We start from the raw sequence: 22,250 nt of genomic DNA, 5'->3' as shown, positions 1-22,250 counted from the left end.
TGAGTGTTTGCTTGAGGAGAGAAACAGCGGGAGGAGGGGGAGAAAGGGGGTCTGTTGGAGCAGCTGCTTATCTGGTCTGCAGGCTATTTGCAGTTAAGATTAAATGAGGGGTCGAGGAACTTTTCAGATTTTGCAAGGCAGGGAGCTGAAGTGGTAATAGGTAATAATTGGAGATCTACCAGTCTCCTAGAACTGGAAGGGACCTTGAAAGGTCATCGAGCCCAGTCCCCTGCCTTCACTAGCAGGACCAATTTTTTGCCCCAGATCCCTAAGTGGCCTCCTCAAGGATTGAACTCACAACCCTGGGTTTAGCAGGCCAATGCTCAAACCACTGAGCTATCCCTCCCCTCGTCGGCTCCAAAAATCCACTCTCTCTGTCTCTCCCCCGCTCCCTGTCACACTCCACCCCACCCCCCTCTTTTGAAAAGCACGTTGCTGCCACTTGAACGCTGGGATAGCTGCCCATAATGCACCACTCCCAACAGCGCTGCAAATGCTGCAAATGTGGCCACACTGCAGCGCTGGTAGCTGTGAGTGTGGCCACACACCAGCGCTTTCCCTACACAGCTGTACGAACACAGCTGTAACTCCCAGGGCTGCACATCTGCAAGTGTAGCCAAGCCCCCAGACAATGGCCTAATTTCCCCTCCAGTGCATTAAAACAAAACAAAACCCATCAGGTATGCATGCTGCAGCTGAGCAGATATTAAGGACATGTCTACACTACAAAGTTAAGTTGACTTCACGTAAGTCAACATTGAGCCTCCGATTTAAGCAAGTTGATATTGCGTGTCCATACTACACTCATTGTGTCAACCGAGTGCATCTTCACTAGCAGGGCTTGCATCGATGCACGGAGTACTGCACTGTGGGTAGCTATTCCACAGTGCACATAACCGAGTAGAATTTTGGGTTTGGTTTGCAATGCCTTATGGGACCAAAACGTTGGCACGGGTGGTTATGGGAACATGGAGTTAGACTCCCATGATGCATTTACCTCCCTCCCTGAAATTAACGACAAACAAACCAAGCCTTTCTCGTGCCTTTTTTTGTAAGCCTGGGTTACTCGCATGGATGGCATAGCATCATAAGCACGGACCCTGCTCAGCTGTACATTGTTGTTGTTGTGAGCATTACAAACACCTCACGCCTTATCCTGCAGTATTTACACAGCCGATACAGGAGCCGTCTCGTGGAACAATGTGATGCCACGCAAGCAGCCTGGCTGGAAGACATATAGAGTGGCGCAATTAGCAGTTGCTGACAATTGTCATGCATCACCGTGACACAGTTGAGTGCTGTTTCTGGATCCAGGAACAAGCACTGATTGGTGGGACCGCATTGTTATGCAGCTATGGGATGACAAGCAGTGGATGTAGAACTTTTGAATACTTAAGACCACTTTCCAGGAACTGGAGCTTTCCTCACCCTGAAGCACAGCAACACTAAAATGAGAGCTGCTCTGACAGTGGAGAAGTGAGTGGTGATAGCTCTGTGGAAGCTTGCAATGCCAGACTGCTACCAGTCAGTGGAGCATCAGTTTGGAGTGGGTAAATCTATCATGGGATCTGTTGTGATTCAAGTTTGCAGGGCCATTAACAGACTTATACTAGGAAGGGTAGTGACTGGGCAATGTGCAGGACACAGTGGATAGTTTTGCTACGATGGGGTTCCCTAACTGCGGTAGGGCAATAGACGGGACGCATATCCCTATCTTGGCACCAGATGACATTGCCAAAGAGTACATAAACCAAAGGGGGTACTTCTCAATGGTGTTGCAAGCACTGGTGGATCACTGGGGCCATTTCAACAACAACAACATGGGATTGTTAGGAAAAGTGCATGACGCAAGCATCCTTAGGAACACAGGTCGGTTCAGAAAGCTGCAAGCAGGGACTTTCTTTCCAGATTGCAAAATAACCATTGGTGATGTTGAAATGCCAGTCGTAATCCTGGGAGTCCCAGCATATCCCTTGCTGCCATGGCTCATGAAGCTGTACACAGGCAGCCTGGACAGTGGTAAAGACCGGTTCAACCGTAGGCTGAGCAAGTAAAGAATGGTGGTGGAATATGCCTTTGCATGTTTAAAAGGTCGCTGGTGGTGTTTGCTTACTAGGTTAGACCTCAGCGAAAGCAATAACCCCATTGTTGTTTCTGCCTGCTGTGCTCTCCATAATATCTGTGAAACAAAGAGAGAAAAGTTTAGGCTGATCGCCTGGAAGCCAATTTTGAGCAGCCAGACACCAGGGCAATAAGAGCACATCAAGGGGCTCTGCGTCTCCGCAAGGCTTTGAAAACCAGTTTCAGCAATGAGCCAGAGTAATGTGACACTTACCTATGTTGTTTCTTACCAAACTGTCCCCTCCAGTGCATTTTCTCCCCTGTAAACTCCACCCGCACCAGCCACTGTGTGTTGAATGAATAAAGAGCCTTTTCTCCTCAATCCATTAAGTTTTATGCACACAAACACAAAGACAGCAAAAAAAAGTAAAATAACCTGGGGCAAAAGGGCTGATAACACAGGCGGGGGAAGGGGGAGCGAAGAAACAAGGAAAGCTTGCTTACAGATGCACCACAATAACAAACAGAGGTGTGGGAATGGGCACCTTCTGGTCCTTGTATCATCCCCTGGTGTTGAGTGCAAGGGATACTGAACTTTCCCGCTCCACCTCATAGGACGTTTTAGGGAGGCAGATGTAGAACTGGGCGATGATGGCAGCAGGTTCAGCATAGGCTGCAGGGGGACTCTAGCATCCAGCTGCCTTTCTTGAACTTCAACTAGACGCCTCAACATATCCTTCATAATCCACAGCATCTCTTCCTGCGTGGCATGCTCATGTTCCCTGCATGCTCTCCTGTCCATGTCCTGGTTCTTGGAGAGTGTAATCCTCCATGCTCTGAGCTCCGTCTCGTTACTCACTGAACATGTCCTCCCGAGTTGTCTTTTTCTACCACCTAATCTGGGAAAGTCTCTGTCCCAGTGTGAAGGATGCGCCGACAGACAAGGTTTCAGCTGCAAGGAATGCAAAGCACAAGGGTAGCATTGACAGTGCATACATTGTTTCTGGTGCATGGTTAATTTTTTTATAACCCCCTCCCCCCAATACACTACACTGCAAGCCACAATGTAATCACAACCACTGGCTATTGCAAGAGTCAGTTTGCTGCTCCAGCCATGGTGAGTAAGGCCACGAGGCATGGTCGAGAGGTCTTGCGCTGCTGCTTTTGTGAAGACATCCTTGGGATCACAGGTTGGAACTTGAGAAAAGCCCCCTTTCTGCTAGCAACCTGGATGGTGTTTGAGGACAGGCACCAGTGTTTAAAGCTCCCCAAACAGTTTGTTTTTTTACAAAAGTGGCACTGAGTTGGGGGGAGGAGGGGGACAAACAGGAAGCCTCCACTCCCACCACTTTTTTTTTTTCCAATGCTGCTTGCAATACATGGTGAGCTCTTCCAACCACAACCACGGCATGTTTGGGAAAGCGTGGTTGTGTGACCCAGATGTCCCCAAACAGGGTCTGGAGGCAGATTACTTGTTGAATTGTTTGCGGTTTAAGCATTCAAAACTTCCCCGCATTCCCCTAGGTGACCCTATGCGATATCACTCTCCTGAGGTTAACAGAGGCAGCAAGGGAGCAGATGCTGTAAGACCTGGTCCGTATGCTGCTATGCTGTGTGCTGCAATTATGCCAGCAGAGTTAATACTAGAGTAAAGCATCCTAGCATGGGGGACATAATAAGGCAGCCCTCCCTAGAAACCTTCTGCAAAGGACTGCAGAGTACTTCCATGAAAACTTCCTAGAGATCTCCATGGAGGATTCCAGGGCCATCTCCATGCACATAAACAGTCTTTCTCAGTGAGCATCCTCTGTGTAGCTGGAGTGGCCACCGATACCCACTACCCCTACTTTTTTGTTCAGGTTAAACATAAAAAATAATAGCATGTAATCCCTACAATTTGATTGGAAATGTGTACTCACCATGGTGCTCTGCCACCAGCTGGTCCTTTGAAGGGATGGGCTCTAGAGTTAAAAATAGTTCTTGGCTGTTGGGGATAATGGATCCTCCACTTGCCTGCCTTATATTCTCCTCCTCTTCCTCATCAACGGTGTCCTCCTGGTTGTTGCTCGAGGTCACCCGGGGCTCCTGGCAGGTATCCATGGAGCGTGTTGGGGTAATGGTGGGGGTGCCACTGAGAATCACATGCAGCTCCTCATAAAAGTGGCATGTCTGTGGGGCAGAACCAGAATGACTGTTCGCCCCCCTTGTCTTCTGGTATGCTTGCTGAAGCTCCTTTATTTTCATGCAGTGCTGTTGGTTGCCCCTGGCGTAGCCCTTCTCCCCCATGCCCTGTGCAATCTTGGCATAGATGTCAGCGGTGCTTCTGCTGGATCAGAGCTTTGCCTGCACATGCTTTTCTCCCCACACATCAATCAGATCCTCCACCACCTGTGTACTCCACGCTGGAGTGCATTTACTGCCTTGAGTCGCCTTGATCAGCTGTGCTGGCGAGCTCTCCATGCTGATCAAACAGGAAATGAAAAGTCAAAAGTTCCCGGGGGCTTTAACAGAGGAGTGGCTGTTTCCTGTGTACCTGGCTGATGAGCAGTGGAGTTGAAAGTGTTCTCCAGAGCGGTCACAGTGGAGCACTGTGGGACACCACCTGGAGGCTAATTCATTCAAATTACACAACACAATGTCTACACTATCCCCATGTTGACCCATGGATGTCGAATCAAGCACTATGCCTCTTGCAGAGGTGGAGTACAGAAGTCCACTTTACAGGCCACTTAGGTCGGCGGAAGGGACTCGTAGTGCACATACATTATTAGTTCGACTTAATGTGACTTGTGTCAATCTAAGTTTGTAGTGTAGACCAGGCCTAACTCTTTTCCGTAGGTATTGTCATGAAGAACCTGAAGAGCAATTTTTTGTGGTTGTGGGTGGAGGGGGAAGGGAGTTATGAGAGCTATGAATGGATAGATACGTCTCCCTTCCTCTTGGATGTCTGTGTTCAGGTGGCAGCATGACGTCTGTCAGATTTTTGCCCCTATAGTTTTCCCCACAGCTATACTGCACCTTCCCACTATCTCTAGGAAGAAGTCATGCTTTACTTATCTAGACCATCTTGGTGCATTTCACAAAATGAAATTCTAATTCTATTACAGAGAGTTTTTGCCTCCTTTTTAAATATTGGGCTTGCTTATTTTGAGCAAATTCAACCCTTTTGAAGATGAATAAAAACAGTAATCTAACAAAATGAGATATTTTATCCATTCTTGATGAATCTAGTGTGGATTTTGAGAGAGAGCTTGTACTAGTGTTTACTTGAAAATGTCTAAAATCAGGTTAGCAACAGCAGACCAGATTTTTTACTCTTTCTGGTCACATCCTTCTTCAAAAACAAAAGTAAGAGCTTTACTTCTGTGTTAATTGTACATTCGTATAAAACCTACCAAGGGGGACCTCTTTAAAAATGCCCATCTTTTAAAGATTGCACTTCTTTGAGAGAAAAAACATTGCAGCAGATAGACGGGTTGCAGAACAAAATTTCTATTGCTGAAAAAATATTGGTTGGGCCAACTGGGCATCGAGGGAGGAGGAGATGCTGCTGCTGATGATCTTGGACCCACAAGATATGTACCAAACATCACCATGACATGTTTGTACGCTGGTATCCTTTCTCCCATGTATGGTTTCTTTTCTTAAGTCTTGGTACTGCATGTGCATAAGCAGAGTCTTGTACCTGCACGGACTACATCGACTTTAATGAGGCTCCGGATGCATGCGTGCATTTGCAGGCTTGGGGCCTTATATTATCAGCTGGTTAGGGAAGGGACCTGTCTCATCATGTGTCATAAATTCCCTAGCATGCGATTAGCAGTATGTAAGTGATAACAAATGCTATATCCATAATCCATTTTTGACTGCTGCTTGAAGGTATGTTCCCACAGCATATGCATTATATGCAAATCTGTCAGTCTTCATTAGCTAGGAAAGATGGAGCGTTTGAATCTCAGCCAAAACCTAAAGGGGTCAGCTTTTTTTTTTCTTTTTAAGCTCAAGAGAAGTGACATTCTGGACCATCATGGTGTCTTCGGTGTCTATTACAAATTTCAGGCTGAGTATGAAGTGTGACTGTTGAAAGGATGTCCTACTGGGGTGACGGGGAGAAAATTCTGTGCTAATTTTTATTATATTTTTCGACTTCTCTGCAGTGCTCATGATTGTAATATCTGAGTGCCCCATGACTGTTTATTAACTTATCCTATTAAACTTCTTGGGGAAATATATTTATAGATTGGGGAATTGAGATACAGAAAATAAATGATTGCCATGGTTAGAGCCGGGAACAGAACCCTGATCTTGAGAGTCCAAGTCAGCAGCCTTAATCACAAGAACATCTTTCCTTTCCACTTATCAATCAGTCCCTTGTGTCACTGAGACGCCTTGCAGAGTAGTAAATTTAGCTATCGACAAATCCACAATGAAACAGTTTCTAGAGATAAATCTGAATTTTTGGAGTTGGAGCACTCCTGGATTTTAATTTATCAGGAGCTCTTGGAAAGGGCCAGAAGCCATTTACAATGTCTGTGATGAAAGGTTTTTTTCTTGTACTCATAAAAGGAAACAGGTGATGAGGGTAGGTGATTTTTTTAAGGTGATTGATTAGCTTTAACCTTTTAAAGACATGCATTCAGATCCTGCTCCAGTCCTATGTTAGTTTGATCTCATCCTGGTACACATCTCTTGTAAAAGCTCCCACTTAATTTAAGGCGTTGGCCAATTTTTGTTCAACCTCTCACCTCCCCTCCTCACCCCCCAGGCGTGAGCTACAAGACATGCTGAGGGTCAGTATGGAAGTGTGGAAGAAGCATATACTGAGACGCGCTAATTGATTGATTCTAGTTGGGTGCTCAAATTATTTTACTTTTAATGAGCAGTAACAAAGAACAAAACTTATTTTACCACATCAAAAACTTCAGAAGTATTGGGGGAGGGGAAGTAACTAATGTAGTGTTCTCTGAAACCATTGTATCAAAGGGACATACTTGTCATATGTGTTTTATAATATACAACTTATATAATCAATTAGAATTATTCAATAACCAGGGCATTTTGAAACTTTCTTTGCAAAAAATTGTCTGGTAAAATAACCCAATTTCTCTTGTATGTATTTTTTGTTTGTTAGTGAAGATAGAGAGTCTGCTTCAAAGGATTGATTGTGGCATCACCATACTTCTTTGACATTGCTCTCATCTTTGCAGCATTTGCTCCTGTTTTATCAAATTCAGGGTTAGATCCTCAGCTAGTGTAAATTGGCATAGCTCCATTGAAATCCATGAAGCAACACCAATTTATTCCAGCTGAAGATCTGGGCCTCAGTTTTTTATATTAATTTTATTTTGTAGTGTGAGGTGGTGGTGGGAGTGTGGAGAGAGATGGGGCGGAGGAAGCTTCTGTTATTTGTCACATGTCTTCGCTTTCCTTCTTCAGATAACCAATTGGCCTGGGGGGTGGGGTAGGTTGAGACATATCTGAAAGGATGGAAAGCAAGAAAGACTTCTATCTTTTTCTTATTTCCTAGTCTTTTTTTATTTTTGCTTCCTGTACTGGAAACATAGATTCCAGTGCTTCAGCTGTTAATCCCAAGGAATCTGGAAGAAACAAACCTTAAATCATGAGAGGAAAGAATTAGGAGAATAAAAAAAGAGAAGTCTTTTACAGCCACGTTCAGCCTAAGGCCAGGTTCCTGGAGGATGGACTTCATATCCCAATGGAAATTCCCTTGTTGTGCCACTTACCTTACAGTTGATAACCCTCTTCCCTCACTCTTTTCTGTGGTGGAATTTTTTTTTTGAGGGGTGGGGAGGAGATGGTGTTCTACTTGATAGCCAGGCCAGCTCTTCAATTAGGACCTGCCTTTGTGTTTGTTCCTGTAAATAAATTCTATCTTACTTTCTGCATAATAATAATTAATAATAAAAGATCCCAGCCTTCAGTATCTTCCAATATTAGCAAAATAGTGTTGAGGCTCTCGTCTTGTAAGAGTGGCTACTTGAAGGAAGCAAATGGAGGCAGCTTGGATTTATTGAAGCCCAAGCAGTGAAATTAGTTCTTTAAGCTTGGGAATGGCTTCTTGAGGGTCAGCATATCCTAATCAGGTGTCATGACCAGATAGAAGCTTTGGTGTGTCTCAAAAACAGGAAAGCGCCAGGAGTATAGGCCTCCTTTTGGAAGTCTTGAACTATGCCAGACATTACTGTCTCTCAAGTGCTGGAAGAAGTAATTGTTTGTTTAGGGGTAATGCAGCTGAGTAAGAATGGTTAATGAAAAAGGAAGCCAGTGACCACAGGTATTCCAATTACTGTGATACCATTCTAGTGATGTGCTGTAGAAGTGCCTCGGTAAACAACAAACTCTCTCTTGGATCTCAGCAGAGATCCTTCTGTTCTGTACCTCTGGTTTGACCTGTTAAGAGATTGGCACAAATGCTTTCTTGAGGGATCGAAGAGAAGCTGGGGGGTTGGGGAGTGAAGCAAGAAAACTAACCTTTTTTATTTTTTATTCTTCCAGGGTCCACTTACAGTGTGCTGTCCATAATGCCATCTGATTCCGAAAGTAGCAGTTCTCTCAGTAGCATTGGTGAGTAAAGTATTATATTGAAGAGCTTAAAGTGTACGCTTTTCAGTGGGGTATACATTTTAAATAATCACTATTGGAAAGATGAATGGATCCCTCTGGGTTTTGCATAGTAACAAATGTATATGTATGTTGAACTATGAGTGTGAACTGCATATGTCTGCACAATGATAAAGCATATACTCCATTTGTATTGCAGGGCTAAACATTTTATAGTTAAACGTAATTGCTTAGCAATGAGCAGCCAATAAAATCTGTTTAAAATCATTTGAGTTACATGACATAACTAAGTTTATATATATTAATGACCATAATAACAGCAATGTCTTTACAATGGTAGCTGTGTATTTTAACTTGTAGGTCATAATCATATATAATATAAAAACAACCTGAAAAAGAGAATGAAAAATAGTTTTAGCTACAGTTATCCAACTCTTTAAACTTTGTCCAGTTGCTGCAGAACTTAAGGAGTAACTGTAATATTCCCTTTGTTCTTAATAGTATTGGTTACTTTACTTTCTTGTACTTTTTAAGAGAGTCGGGGTGAAAATGATATTTAGGAAGTTGGAGGGAGTGAAGTGTGATCTAAAATAAAAACGAGCTGAAATAGCGAGCTTGGTTACCAGTTTATTCAGCTTTCCACATATACAAATAATTTTTTTGTGCAATCTGCATAAAAGTGATTAATCTTAAATAGAGGTCATGGACTCCTGCATTTTAAAGTTCCAGTGTTGCATCAGACATCTGTAGATTTCTCTGACAGCACAAGACAAGTCAGTTGCCTGTTAAAGGATGTCTTTAGACATCGGGTTGAACTTTAACTCCAACATGCAAGAACAAGATTTCAGTCTTGATTAAAACTATTTGCTGAAATAATGGAAAGATGTGACGCTGCAGATTTTTTTCAAGACTAAACTTGCATGGTGGCTGCCAGCATATGGAAAATGTGTACATTTTTATTTTTAAAAAGAAAAACATATATTCAATCTGTTTTTTGGCCAAAGAAACTTTTTAGTACTGTAGATGGACATACTAAATGGTTGGAATAGGATTATTTAAATTTTGCAGTTTTGATCATTTTAATAGAGAAGAGATGAGTGGAATAAAAGTTGTCTTTTGAGAGCATAAACACATTTTACATCACTTCTTCTCCAGCAGTGCATCCCAGCAAGCTATACATAATTCCATTTTCCTCCAACCTGTCTGTCAGGTGCGTATTTTCTGAAAATGCGGGGGAGGGGAGGATTTGTGTGACTGGCCTTGATACAGCTGCAACCACATCATTTTTTTTCCCATTTCTGTTCTAAATAATGTCATCTTGTGATTTATACTGTCATCCAAACCAGGGTATCATCATATGAAAGAGTTTTTTTGTGAAATACAGCTGTTTTCCTTTGGAATTACTGTTATTCAACCACTAGCTCAGTACCTACAATAAGAATAACAAAAAAGAGATCTTTGTGATCTTGTTGTAACTCAACACTATTTTTATTTGGATTTGACTAATGTCACTTTCAAAATAAGTTGCAGAAATTCCATGCTTTAGTGCAGATTTAGGGCGTGTCTATAGACTTCAGGTCTTTCTGATATTTTTTTTGCAGAACTCAGGCTTATGTTCAAAAATATATATTTTTTCTAGCTCTTCTGGATACAAAGATGTACTTCTGCTAAATGTGGACCAATGTAGTCCTGTCAATGTAACCACAAACAGTAGCCCTGAGTCATGAACCGCCACATTTCAATTGTTGTTAACACTGAAACTTAATAGTGGCATCTCATATGCCAACATATTAATTATTTCACTGTTGCTTGCTTTTTACAGAAATAAGCAGCTGTTTTATTTTACCCAATGCGGTTGGATTCATTTGCCAGACGTTTCACAGGAAGTTTCACAAGAATGAGGCTGCAAATGTTAGATACAAATACTCATATTGTCTGTTAAATGTTTTGTGTGTTCACCCTCCCACTGTGGAGGGAGTAGAACCGTAATTTATTAGGTAGGAACGGGTAAATCTTGGGGGGGAAGGTGAATGAAAGAGCTCATGTAAATTAAAGCTAATATGTAAAACAGTTCAGCAGTATAAATAATTAAGGACCCAATCCAAAGCCTGTCAAACTCAATGGGAGTCTTTCTGTTGAATTCAATGTACTTTGGAACAGAGTCTTACTTTTAAAAATACAGTGGATTGTTCCTAAACTCTGCAAAATCCAGAGGAAAATTCTACAGAATGTGACAAGATCTTCCTTACCTATCCAGTGGTCCAAGATATGACTCAGAGTCTTGATGTAGAGTTCTTGCAAACTACTTTCATTTTGACACTAAAGTCCGTGTTGCTCTGTGACAGTTTGACTTGTGTATTTAGTTAAAGGACACAAACCTCTTCAGGGGATGCCTCGATCCTGTTAAGAATTGGCAATGATGGAACATCTCTTAACGTGGACTGAAGGCGGTCTATTAAAGATGTTGAACAATCAATATTTGTAGTTTTAGGATTCTTCATAGTTCAGCTCCCTTGAAATAATTTAGTAAGTGTAGTGTATATAGCGCCTGCACAGGTAAATGAACTCACTTTATTGTTTGAAGCTGACATTTGTTAATTCTGCAGCCGGACTGTAGGGCACAACATTCTGTTCATTTATGTAACTGTAATTTGTATCCAGTCACTTCCCCCCCTCTAAGCAGGGAATAATAATATTTTTAATATTTTCATTGTATTCTTATGGAACCCAGTAACAGTGGATATTTTTGCCTCTTAATAACCAGCCTATAGGGAAAAAAGCTCTTTGTTTGCAAGTTACCTCACAACTACAGCTCCATTCTTTTAACACTGTTTGATTTGTTGAGTGACAAGCCATCACAACTGAAACTGTTTGCATGCCAGAACCCTGAAGGCTTCATATGGCTTCCTTGAATGGAATCTTAGCAGTTACTAAGTTGCCACAATGTTTCAGAAATTACATGTAAAAATGTACTCTGAAATAGATTTTCACTAATAGAACATTCTGTGCAATGAAACTGACTGATTTTGCATGTGAAAGGCTCACACTATGGAAGAAAGGGAAAAGTAATCTGTTAGAAATGTCCTCTGGATGAAATGTAAATCTTCAAACAGATCCACTTTGGCATCAGTTTGGATGTGTGTATATGTATGTATATATGTAGGTTTCTTGAATCCATCTGTTTCTCTTTCATGGGGGAAAGACAGGTTCATCTAGGATCCATCTCATTTGTTCACCTGTGGCTAATCTCAGGTGATCCTCCTGTTTCCATCAATGTTTTACAAAATTTTAGTTCTGCTCCACTTGGTTATGTCAAATAGGGCTCAGAACTGGGATTACTAGTTGCTGGAGGGAAATACAGAAGATTTGAGGGCCTCTAATAAGGCCTCAGGGAAGCATGTGAGAGAGAAACCCAAATCCTGCCCCAGGCTATCTAGGAGAGGTGGTCTAACCTTGGACCCTGCTTGTGGGCTCCATATTTCATAGCAGCCTGTAGCCTAATATGTCTTATAAATCTGAATCACTTCCCTCTTTCCTCCCCCACCCCACCCACTTTCCCTGACTCTTGAAATGGAGAAGGTTCTTTCTCAGGCTTTCCAGCCCAGAGCATCCTGGATGCCTTGGGGTGGTGGTATCGGCTGCCCTCCCTGTCTTCTTCATTAGGTGATCCTGTCCTGGAATAGCTCCAATAAATTGAGACAGAGTAAAACTGAAAATATTCTTGTTAATTTCACAGCTGCCCCAGGATTCTGAATAGCAGCAGTGAAACTGATCAGCGTCTTGGGAAAGCCCTGGAACAGTCGGCAGAACCAGAAAGAGTTCATATTTCGAAAGCTATTGTATCAATGTAATTTCATTTTAAAAAACGGAAGCTGCAGACAGTTGTAGCTTAGGTTTGTTATCCTTTCCCAACTCATCAGGGAAAGCTACTCACCAGCTGGGGCGAGTAGGTGAGTTTAATGTTCAGGCCCTGACATCAAATAATAAAAACGGAATCGTCTTGGCACCTGTCCTCTGGTTTAATCTTCTTTAATAGTGGTAGGTAGTTCCTGTCCAGGACAACTTGATGTATGAAAATATTGTTGTATCCACTCTTTTATAAGTCATGATGATGTTAATATAAATATTCTGCATAAGCATTTTGGGGCAGGGATTGTCTTTTTTGGTGAGCGTTCATACAGTGCTTAGCATATGGTCCTGGTTGATGACTGGGGTTTATTGTAATATTAATTATGTTCATTGCAGTAGCACCAATCTGTGTGCAAATGGACCAGAGCTGGTAATTGCTGAGTCCTGCTGTGTATCTCTGCTAACTGCATGAACGGGTTGTGGGGAAATACCTGGTGGAGAGAAGGGAGAGTACCATAAATAACTTGATATATAAATGTATATACTCAGTACTGGTGACCAAGATTGCAGACTGCAAATTTCAGCCCTTCCTCCTTTTTGTCAGGAATATGGTAGCAAAACTCTACAAATCAATTTTAGGTCCTTATATTTCACCTGAAAGAGCTGCCTCTTCATTCTTCTCAGTTATTCATCTGCAGTTGCTGCCCTTGGCGCTCTCCTGCCCATGGCAGATGTCCCTTCACTGAGAACATGTCTTTCCTCTACCACAGATTTCTGTTTTATTTTGGGTTTGTTGCTTAGTAATTAGCTGGGTTTTGTTTGTTTTTTTTAAATTTACTTAAGGGAGGAGAATAGTGTTTATTTCTTCCAGGAGACTTGGGGAAGGACAGTGGGCATTCTGGATGGACAATAAACTGAGGGGAGCGGGAAGGTGTTTGGTCTCTGTGAAGCAGCACTCCATAGGGATTAAGAACAGGCTATTTCTGCTCTACCTGGTGCCCTAAACTACCTTCTATTCCATAATGATGCATGCTGTGTCACTTTGTATCCAGGCCATGAGCAGCCTGCCAGGCACTGGGAATCCTCAGGGGAGGAGAAGCCTTCAGTGTGATTTGTCAGAGGAACAGCAGGACCTGGAGGAGAAGGAGAATTATCTATATTTACAAGATGCCTGTCACCTTGATATCTAAGTGCAGAACTAAGTTTGAAGGAGAAAAAATATCCATTCCTCGGGGGTTACAGGGATGTGTGTGTTTATATGTACAAGGCTTTTTCTTTTAATTAGTTTTTATTTATGGGCAGTGTTCCTGGGGAAAAGCCTACTGAAAAAGAACTTTGATCTGAACATAGACTTAAACTGATCTCTTTTGACAAGGAGTCCAAAAGCCTGGGTCCTGCTGCCTGGAATTTTCTGCCCTCAGTTGCTAGTAGTCTTACCCAAGGTGTCTCCTGCTGTGCTCTCCTTGAAAAGAGTAGCTATGTTGCAAAGTTATGGAGGATGAGCCAGCCGGATCCCAGTCTGCTAAGGGCTTTGGAGACAGGGACCAGGATTTTTAATTCTGCAACTGAATGAATTGGAGGCAGTGACGTTTAGGAAGCACAGGTATGAGGTGCTATGATTCGGTCATTGGCACTATGGGAGTCTGCATGTCTAGAAGTAGCAATGAGTCTAGCATGATCCTAAAGCTCCACAACCCTTCGATGCTCTGGGGTCTGCTGTCCTCCACCATTGGTGAGGAACAGAGCATTAGCAAATAGCCTCATTTTCCCATCCCTTTCTTCCTACTACATAACCTTTTTCTTCCCTGCATTGTGTTTGAGCAAGTTGTTCTTCGCACAACTGTTGGTTTCTTCTAGGCACTGGGAGGGTTTGGTTATGCTGGCCTGGGATTTCATGGCCCTTAATGTGACCATTTACACCAATGGCGCTCTTGTAGGGCACAGAACAGTACAAACAAGATGGTCCTTGTGAGAAAAATCCATGCACATCAATGCTATGGAGCCCAGGACAATTAAACTGACTCTCCTGACCATGAAAAAAATCAGTGAACCATGAAATCAGGCAGTGTAGCTGTTGTAGTTTGGGAATGGTATGCCTGGCTTGTAAGTACACATTAGCTCAGAGGTGGGCAAACTACAGCCTGTGGGACTGTCCTGCCCGGCCCCTGAGCTCCCTGCCTGGGAGGCTAGCCACCAGCCCCTCCCCCGCTGTTCTCCTTCCTCCGGAGCCTCAGCGTGCCATGCCGCAAGCGCTCTGGCCCGCTCCTCCTGCTGGGCAGCGCGGGCAGTGGGGCTGCGAGCTCCTGCTGCTCTGAGCAGCATGGTAAGGAGGCGGGGAGCAGGGGGTTGGATAAGGGGCAGGGAGTCCGAGGGGGAGGTCAGGGGACAGGGAGCAGGGGACGGTTGGATATGCATGGGAGTCCCGGGGGGGGTGTCTCGGGATGGGGGTGTGGATAGGGGTTGGGGCAGTCAGGGGACAGGGAGCAGGCGCAGGCTGGATGAGGTGGAGGTTCTGGGGGTGTGTCAGGGGATGGGAAATGAGGGCGGGGCGGTTGGATAGGCATGGGAGTCCCAGGGGCCCTGTCAGGGGGCGGGGGTGTGAATAGGGGTCGGGGCAGTCAGGGGCAGGGAACAGGAGGGGTTGCATAGGGGCTGGGGTTCCTGGGGGCAGTTAGAGGCAGGGGTCCCAGGAGGGGGCAGTTAGTGGACAAGGATCATGGGGGGTTGGATGTGTCAGGAGTTCTGAGGGGGGCAGTCAGGGGCCAGGAAGTGGGAGGGGGCAGATAGGTGGCGGGGCCAGGCTGTTTGGGGTGGCACTGCCTTCCCTACCCGACCCTCCATACAGTTTTGTAACCCCTATGTGGCCCTCGGGCCAAAAAGTTTGCCCATCCCTGTATTAGCTTATTCAGAAAGCTAGGAATCTAAGTACTCGTATTTTGACTTTTTATAAGGTTTGGACTATTTTCTGGAATTTGTCAAAATTGCCGTTGTCTTTTCCATGTTAATTCTGTAATCCAGATTAGACAAATGCTTGATAACTGCTACCCTTTTGCGATAGGCCTTCAGGGTAAAATGAAAAAAACATGAGCTTTTATCTGAGCGGCTTGGTCAATGTGTACCAGGGTTTCTATTTCCCCACTGAAGCACATAAATAGCTGGGGCTTTGGAGAGAGCCAATTTATGTATAATATTTCTGGGAAATAGTTCAAGAATTGCCCCCCCCTTATGTTTATATATTGATATACGCGTGAGTTAAATTGCTGTTTTACAGTCTGCCCTAAGTGAAGGGCAGCACATCATTCTGCAGTCCCTGGAGCAGAGCATGGACTGAATTGTGACTCATAATAATTCAGGACCTGCCTATCTCTAGCTCTATAATTAGCTGCCTCAGCCCTTTTCCTGGCACAGATTACCTTTCCCTCCATGTTGGCTTGGCTGTGCTGGTGGTGCCTTAGGAATGGGGCAGGAGCCAAGGCTCCAGCTACTTCTCCACCTTGCCTGCATGTTCTCCTGCCAAGCTGTACAGGGTGGGAATTAGCAACTGGGCAGCTGTTGTTCTCCCACTTGCACTGCTACCAGCAATATGGGTAGCACACTTAGGAGAGGAATGGGAGCTCCTTATTGCCCCTTTCCTTCCCCTGTGTGCAGCAAGGGTCACTGTCTGGCTGTGTGTGTGTGTGTGTGTGTGTGTGTGTGTGAATAGAATCTATACAAAATTTACTTGTGTAGTTCTGCTACGGTCACTGATCCCTGAGATGTTTTACCCTACAAGTGCTCATCATAATGCCAAACCTGTGCAGATGATATTTTATTTCTTTCTCTTTGTTTTTTTGTGATAAAGCTTGTGCTGTGCACATGAAAGATGCTGTTTTGACAGTACCAGCGGCAGAAATCCTGTTATCCACAGAATAGGTGTGATACAAGCTGCAATAGTTCGTTTCACTTCAACACACCACTGTGCTTCAAACCTGCCCCACCCCACCAGAACAACTCTTCATTAAACTGTCGTAGTCTTGCTGTATTTCCTTTCTCAGTATTCCCTGATGATCACAAATATATTTGTGTGTTAATAGAAGCTTCCTTCATCAGCCTGCTCCCCATGCCAGGCAGAATCAATCAGCGGAGCCACAATCCAGCTTCTGTGACATCAGACTCATTTTTATGGAGATAAGTGCTTATGCACCAAGCACTGAGCAGCACTGTCACTGAAGAATTGGGCAGAAAGCAGTGGCAGAGCATGTAGGTGACAGCTTCTGGTTACCCGCCCCTGTTGGCAGGCAGTAGTGTTGGGGGAAGGGAACATAAAGTAGGCACAATTTGTTTTTAAGGGAGTATTGATGAAATATTTTTCTGTTTGCTCTAGCATTTCTGTTGGGGATAGAAGCTATGCATCCTCCTGGAGTGGTTCTTGGATTGTGCTCTGTCATTCTGTTGCTTGCTCATATCATTTTGAATGTTCAGAGTTTTTACTATAGAATCATAGTGTTAGAAGGGACAGTAAGGGTCATGTAGTCTAACCCCCTGCCAAGATGCAGAATTTCTTGGATATAAACCATCCAGCTTTCTTTTGAAAACCCCTAGGGTGAAGTGAAGGAACCTTTGGGGGGGGGGGCGGGGGGGAGTGCTGTGAGGCCTGGCCCAGCCCCCACGGGGGGTGGGGTAGGAGCGCCACCCAGCCCCATTCCGCCCTGAGCTCTGCTCGACCTTGGTCCAGCCCCTGTCCCCAGCCATGTTCCCTGCTCTTGGCCACAGCTCTTCTCCCGGCCCCAAACCTGACCCCAGCCTCCGTTCCTGGCCCCAGGCTCAACCCCAGCCTCAGCCCCCTTGCCCCTGTCTGCGTTCCCCCACCCCCAAGAGGTGCTCATTTGTGCTCATTATTGCATTTTTAACATGTTAGTCTAAATACTTTTTTTCTTCTACTGATTCGCCACAGGAGGTTTTACATACTGTACTGTATGGGTACATGGTTTGTAGCAATGCCTGAAGTTAATTAAATCCAAAAAGTTAATATATGGTGTTGAGAAGGAGTTGTTGATTCTGGGAGCAGTTTACCCAGCAACTTCAGAGGGACTTGTTTAGTATTCAGTGTCTGTTATTTTTTGCATTTTTTTTTTAAGGCTCCAGATGAAAGATTTTAGAAACTCATAGGCAGCAGTTTCTCCAGATTATTAAAATAATTTTGTTTAGACAATTTAATTGCTTTGAGCACTTTGTCATGCAAATCAGATTATTTTTCAACTACAGGAGTAGTTTGCAGATGTTTGCACATGAAAACTGCTGGGATGTTTGTGTGCGTCTGTCATGGGCGGCTCCAGGCACCAGCGCACCAAGCGCGTGCCTGGGGCGGCAAGCCGGGGAGGGGTGGCGTGGCGTGCTGGTCCCTGTGAGGGCGGCAGTCAGGCTGCCTTCGGCGGCATGCCTGTGGGAGGTCCGCCGGTCCCGCAGCAATTCGGCAGCAGGTACGCCGAAGGTGTGGGGCCGGCGGACCTCCCACAGGCATGCCGCCGAATCCACGTTACCAGGGGCCCTCCCACAGGCATGCCGCCGAAAGCCGCCTGACTGCCATGCTTGGGGCGGCAAAGTAGATAGAGCCACCCCTGGTCTGTGTCTGTATCTGTCTGTTTCTCTTTTTCTCTCTCTCTCTTACATATATGTATAGGTTGTCTTTAATTAAAATGATTCTTTCTATGCTTGAGGAAAAAGTTCTAACAACATTTAGCTGACCTAGTGTGACATAACAAGCTGAATAAAAGATTAAACAAAGACTAAGCATGTTTTTTTTCTTACGTGTAATTTTGAAATGTTTTGAATATTTTACTGTATTTGTTGTTGATGCTGATTATGCTAATTAAGAATTATTTATTCATTTACATGTGTTAATGAATATTTTAAAATAGCAATATAGCAAATCATACGTGATCCTTATGAGAAAACAAGAAAGTCTTCTGTAAAGAGTAAAACCCACTAACGTGACATATTAAGTTGTGTTGTCGTGTCACCAAACAAAAGGAAATACCTGTAAACTTTTGGTTCAGATTAGCAGTAAATTGAGAGCAGCTCATAGAAATACTGTATTATAATAGTAACTTTTCAAGAAGTAATTAGAGTTCTGTATAATTATTGGTAGTTACAATGTGCTTTTAATAGTAGGATTAATAGATTCCAAGGCCAAAAGGGACCTTTGTGATCACGTACTCCAGTGTTTCTCAACCAGGAGTGTGCTTCACCCTCGGGGTACGCAGAGATCTCCCAGGGGGTACATCAGCTTATCTAGATATTTGTCTAGTTTTACAATAGACTACATAAAAAGCGCTAGCCAAGTCAGTACAAACTAAAATTTCCTACAATGACTTGTTTATACTGTTTTATATAGTATACACTGAAATGTAAGTACAATATTTTTATTCCAGTTGATTTTATAATTGCAGGTAATATTGAGAAAAGTATTTTTTCAGTAATAGTGTGCTGAGACACTTGTATTTTTATGTCTGATTTTTGTCAGTAAGTAGCTTTTAAGTGAGGTGAAACTTGGTGGTACACAATACACATCAGACTCCTGAAAGGGGTACAATAGTCTGGAAATGTTGAGAGCCACTCCTATAGCCTGACTTCTTGTATAACACAAGCCATAGAACTTCTCTTAGAAGAATCATTCCTAGAGCATAACTTTTCTGAAAATGCTTTTTATTAATGTCCAGATAATGACTGCCCCACCCCTTTAAGCTGAGAGGGTGGGGATGGAAGGACTTGTCTGACTTGTGGAAGGAAAAGCAACAGTGCTTTACTGATGGAGGGAGGGAGCGAGGTCAGAAGCTGCTGCAAAAATGGAGGTGTGGGTCAGTGTAGTGACACTGACTCATTGCCTGGGAACAGAAGGATTGAAAGGGGGCATGCCTGGGCGTGAGAAGTCTTTTTTTCCACCCTCCCTACCCTTGAGGTGGCAAAATACCAGGTTTGTTCAGGACATGCTGTGGGCTTTGTGCTAGCTGCGCCTTTCGAAGGGGGCTGGGAGGGAATTTTTCCCTCTCCACCAGATTGGCCTAGGTGGAGTGGGTTTTTTTTTGCCTTCCCCTCAGTGGGTTCAGGGAGGGCTTTAACTGAGGTGTGAAGGCAGTTAGTCTAGAGGTCGCAGCACATTCTGTAAGTGTGGGGCGGATGTCCCGTGCAGGTATGCCATAGGGAAGGGATACAATGACCAGAGAAATGACTTGGAAAAGGACTGAAAAAGGAGGTGCTGGTTCAAGGAATGGAATGCAGGGTGGTGGGGAGGGAGGGGGGAGAACGTATTTTAAGATACAGATTTGTAAAAGCTATTTTTAAAGGTCAAGTTAAAAAAAAAAGTGTTACCCTATTGAGATATCCATTTAAGATTTTTTTTTACGTTTTAACACTTCAGTAAAGTGAAAGGACATTCTCTTTCACTTGTATGAAAGTTTCAAGATTAAGGTAATCTTGGAGTGAATCTGTGTAGCTAGGCTAAAATCTAGGTGTGAAATTATGGACCCATTCAAATCCATGTGACCCCAGGTCTGTCCTAAACGTTGAGACCATTAACTAGGTTTGTGAATGGTGCCCCTCCTATGGATGGTAACCCATATGGGCCCAATCCTGTAAACACATGTGCACGTGAGGAACTTTACACAGAATCAGAGTTCACTAGGACTACACCTGTGCATAAAGTTACACACAGTTGTGTTTACAAGATCAGGGTATAAATCAGCATTTGTTTGCTTTTCTCCTTATCCAGAGGATTAAAATTAGTAATTTCATGTTGTTTCTCCCCTTCCCCTTTTACCATACGTGGAATGCTCCTTAATGGGGTACTTTCTATTCTCCCCCCTTTCCTCCCCGCATTGGTAGCCAGTATCTGCTGTCTTCTGGACAACTGGAATAAGCTGCTGGGGAAGAACAGGGCAGCACTTTTGCAAAGAAATGTTTTTACCTCTGGTGCTAGCTGGGATCATGTACTACTAGTAATTCTCACTCATTAACAAGTGCTGCCGATAAAGCATTTCCTCTTCCTCTCCCAGTAGCTACCATTCTGGACCTGGAAGTAGGAGGAAAGGGATGCATTCAAAAGAAAGTGAAGCAACCACATCTGTGGCCAAAAGGCACTTCCTCCTACCCCCACCCCCACTAGCCTTGATAACCCACATCATTTATACACAGAAGATTATGGGATTTAACAAAGTTGTTGTGGGTGGGTTTGTTTGTTTGTTTTAAGGTGGGATTCCAGAACCTGTCTTTGTAGTAGCTCCCTGGAATACTACGATATGTGTGTCTCCTTTTCAGATATTATATTGTGCTAGCTGCATTGTCAAAGTATTACCCTGTTCTAAAATACATTACTTTTAAACCACCAGTGTTTGTTCTGGAAACAGAAGCACGGTGCCAGTTTTCCATTTTTCACTGGCTTCCAGTCTTCTAAGAATCACAGACGAGACTCTTTCCTTCCACCTGTCCTCTTTTTAGTCTCCACTTTGTTCTCAGTCCTCTTCCAAAATCAGATGTCTTTCTGTCTCTCCAAAGTAGAGAGTAGATCTTTATCCCTCTCTGCACCCTCTGAAATAGTCTTTCCTAATTAACTCTGACAGCTCACGTTATGTCTCAAGACTTATCTGGTCACTGGCGTATGACTCCTTACACTCTTCAATAACTTACTCACCTGACACTCTTTCCCTCTGCCCAGATTATTATTTCTGAAATTTGGCCCTCCTCTATTCCACCCTACTGTAGCTACAGATCCTGCCTCTAGCTCTGTTATCTTGGCTGTATTTCAGGGTGTAGAGAGATTGGTTTCCTCCTCGCCTCAGCACTATATAGAAACTCCAGTTAACATAAGTCAGCATTTCATGTGTAGAGAGAGGGCAGTGTCTGACTCTGAGGATAATCTGCCGGTAAGCATTTTAAGAGATTTGTGAATAAAAATAAACTCTGTTAACATGATGGCATTAAATACATTCTCCCATGCTCTTATCTCCATTTCGTCCTATTTTCAGATTGTTTCTTGACATGGTATGCCAACTCTGACCTTGTCAGTCTTCCACTGGGTCCCTTGTCATTCCCCTTTGATGTTGTATCAGTTAGGAAAGTAACAAATACTTTTCTCATAGGTTGTCCATTTAGAAAATACAATCCATCTAATTCTCATCACTGAGGGACAATCTCCACTCATTGAGAGAGAGAGAGAGAGAGAAAAAAAATAGCTTTCCACAACCAAATCTCTGTACAACTTTTCATGAGTGATGTACCCGAGTATTCGGATTCTAGTATCTAAACTGTATTGTTAAATCTGTTCACCTAAATTTGGGTTATTGCTGATTATGTACTCTATGTATCATAGACTTTTAAAAACAAATTCTGTATTTGTGGATAATCTAAGCATTGTACCCCAATATACAGACACTCTTTTCTCAACCTATGTATTATATAATTTTTTTAACATTAGCTTTAATAAATTTTTTAAATCTTTTCTTCCTTCCTTTATCTTGAATGCTGACTTGTCTATAGTCAGTCCCTTCATGCCACTTCCTGTTGTCTGGTCTTCCTTATCTATCAATTAATTACATTCCATTATATTGCTCACATTCTCTAATTTCTTCACAACTGGCTCCATTTCCTTAGCCACAGGTGCCTCTGTCCTCACTCTTTATTGTACTGGCATTTCTCACCAAGATTGTCATTCCACTCTGTAACAACCACCACCACAACTGGCACTATGATTTTAAGACTTTTTTCTCTTTTGGTGCCAGGCTTGT

General features: G+C 43.5%; 1 protein-coding gene across 2 annotated transcripts in view; it reads left to right on the top strand.

The window, feature by feature from the left end:
- DLG5 (discs large MAGUK scaffold protein 5) overlaps window positions 1–22,250 on the top strand; it is a 201,713-nt gene that overhangs the window by 68,371 nt on the left and 111,092 nt on the right. For both annotated transcript variants that reach the window (XM_045024440.1, XM_045024441.1), the window contains exon 2: window positions 8,578–8,646. In XM_045024440.1, the coding sequence (XP_044880375.1) occupies window positions 8,578–8,646 (69 nt within the window). The remainder of the gene's footprint in view (window positions 1–8,577; window positions 8,647–22,250) is intronic.

The sequence above is a fragment of the Mauremys mutica genome, chromosome 7 (genome assembly GCF_020497125.1).
Source record: "Mauremys mutica isolate MM-2020 ecotype Southern chromosome 7, ASM2049712v1, whole genome shotgun sequence".
Classification (NCBI taxonomy): domain Eukaryota; kingdom Metazoa; phylum Chordata; order Testudines; family Geoemydidae; genus Mauremys; species Mauremys mutica.
This window is presented reverse-complemented; position numbering and strand designations above follow the sequence as displayed.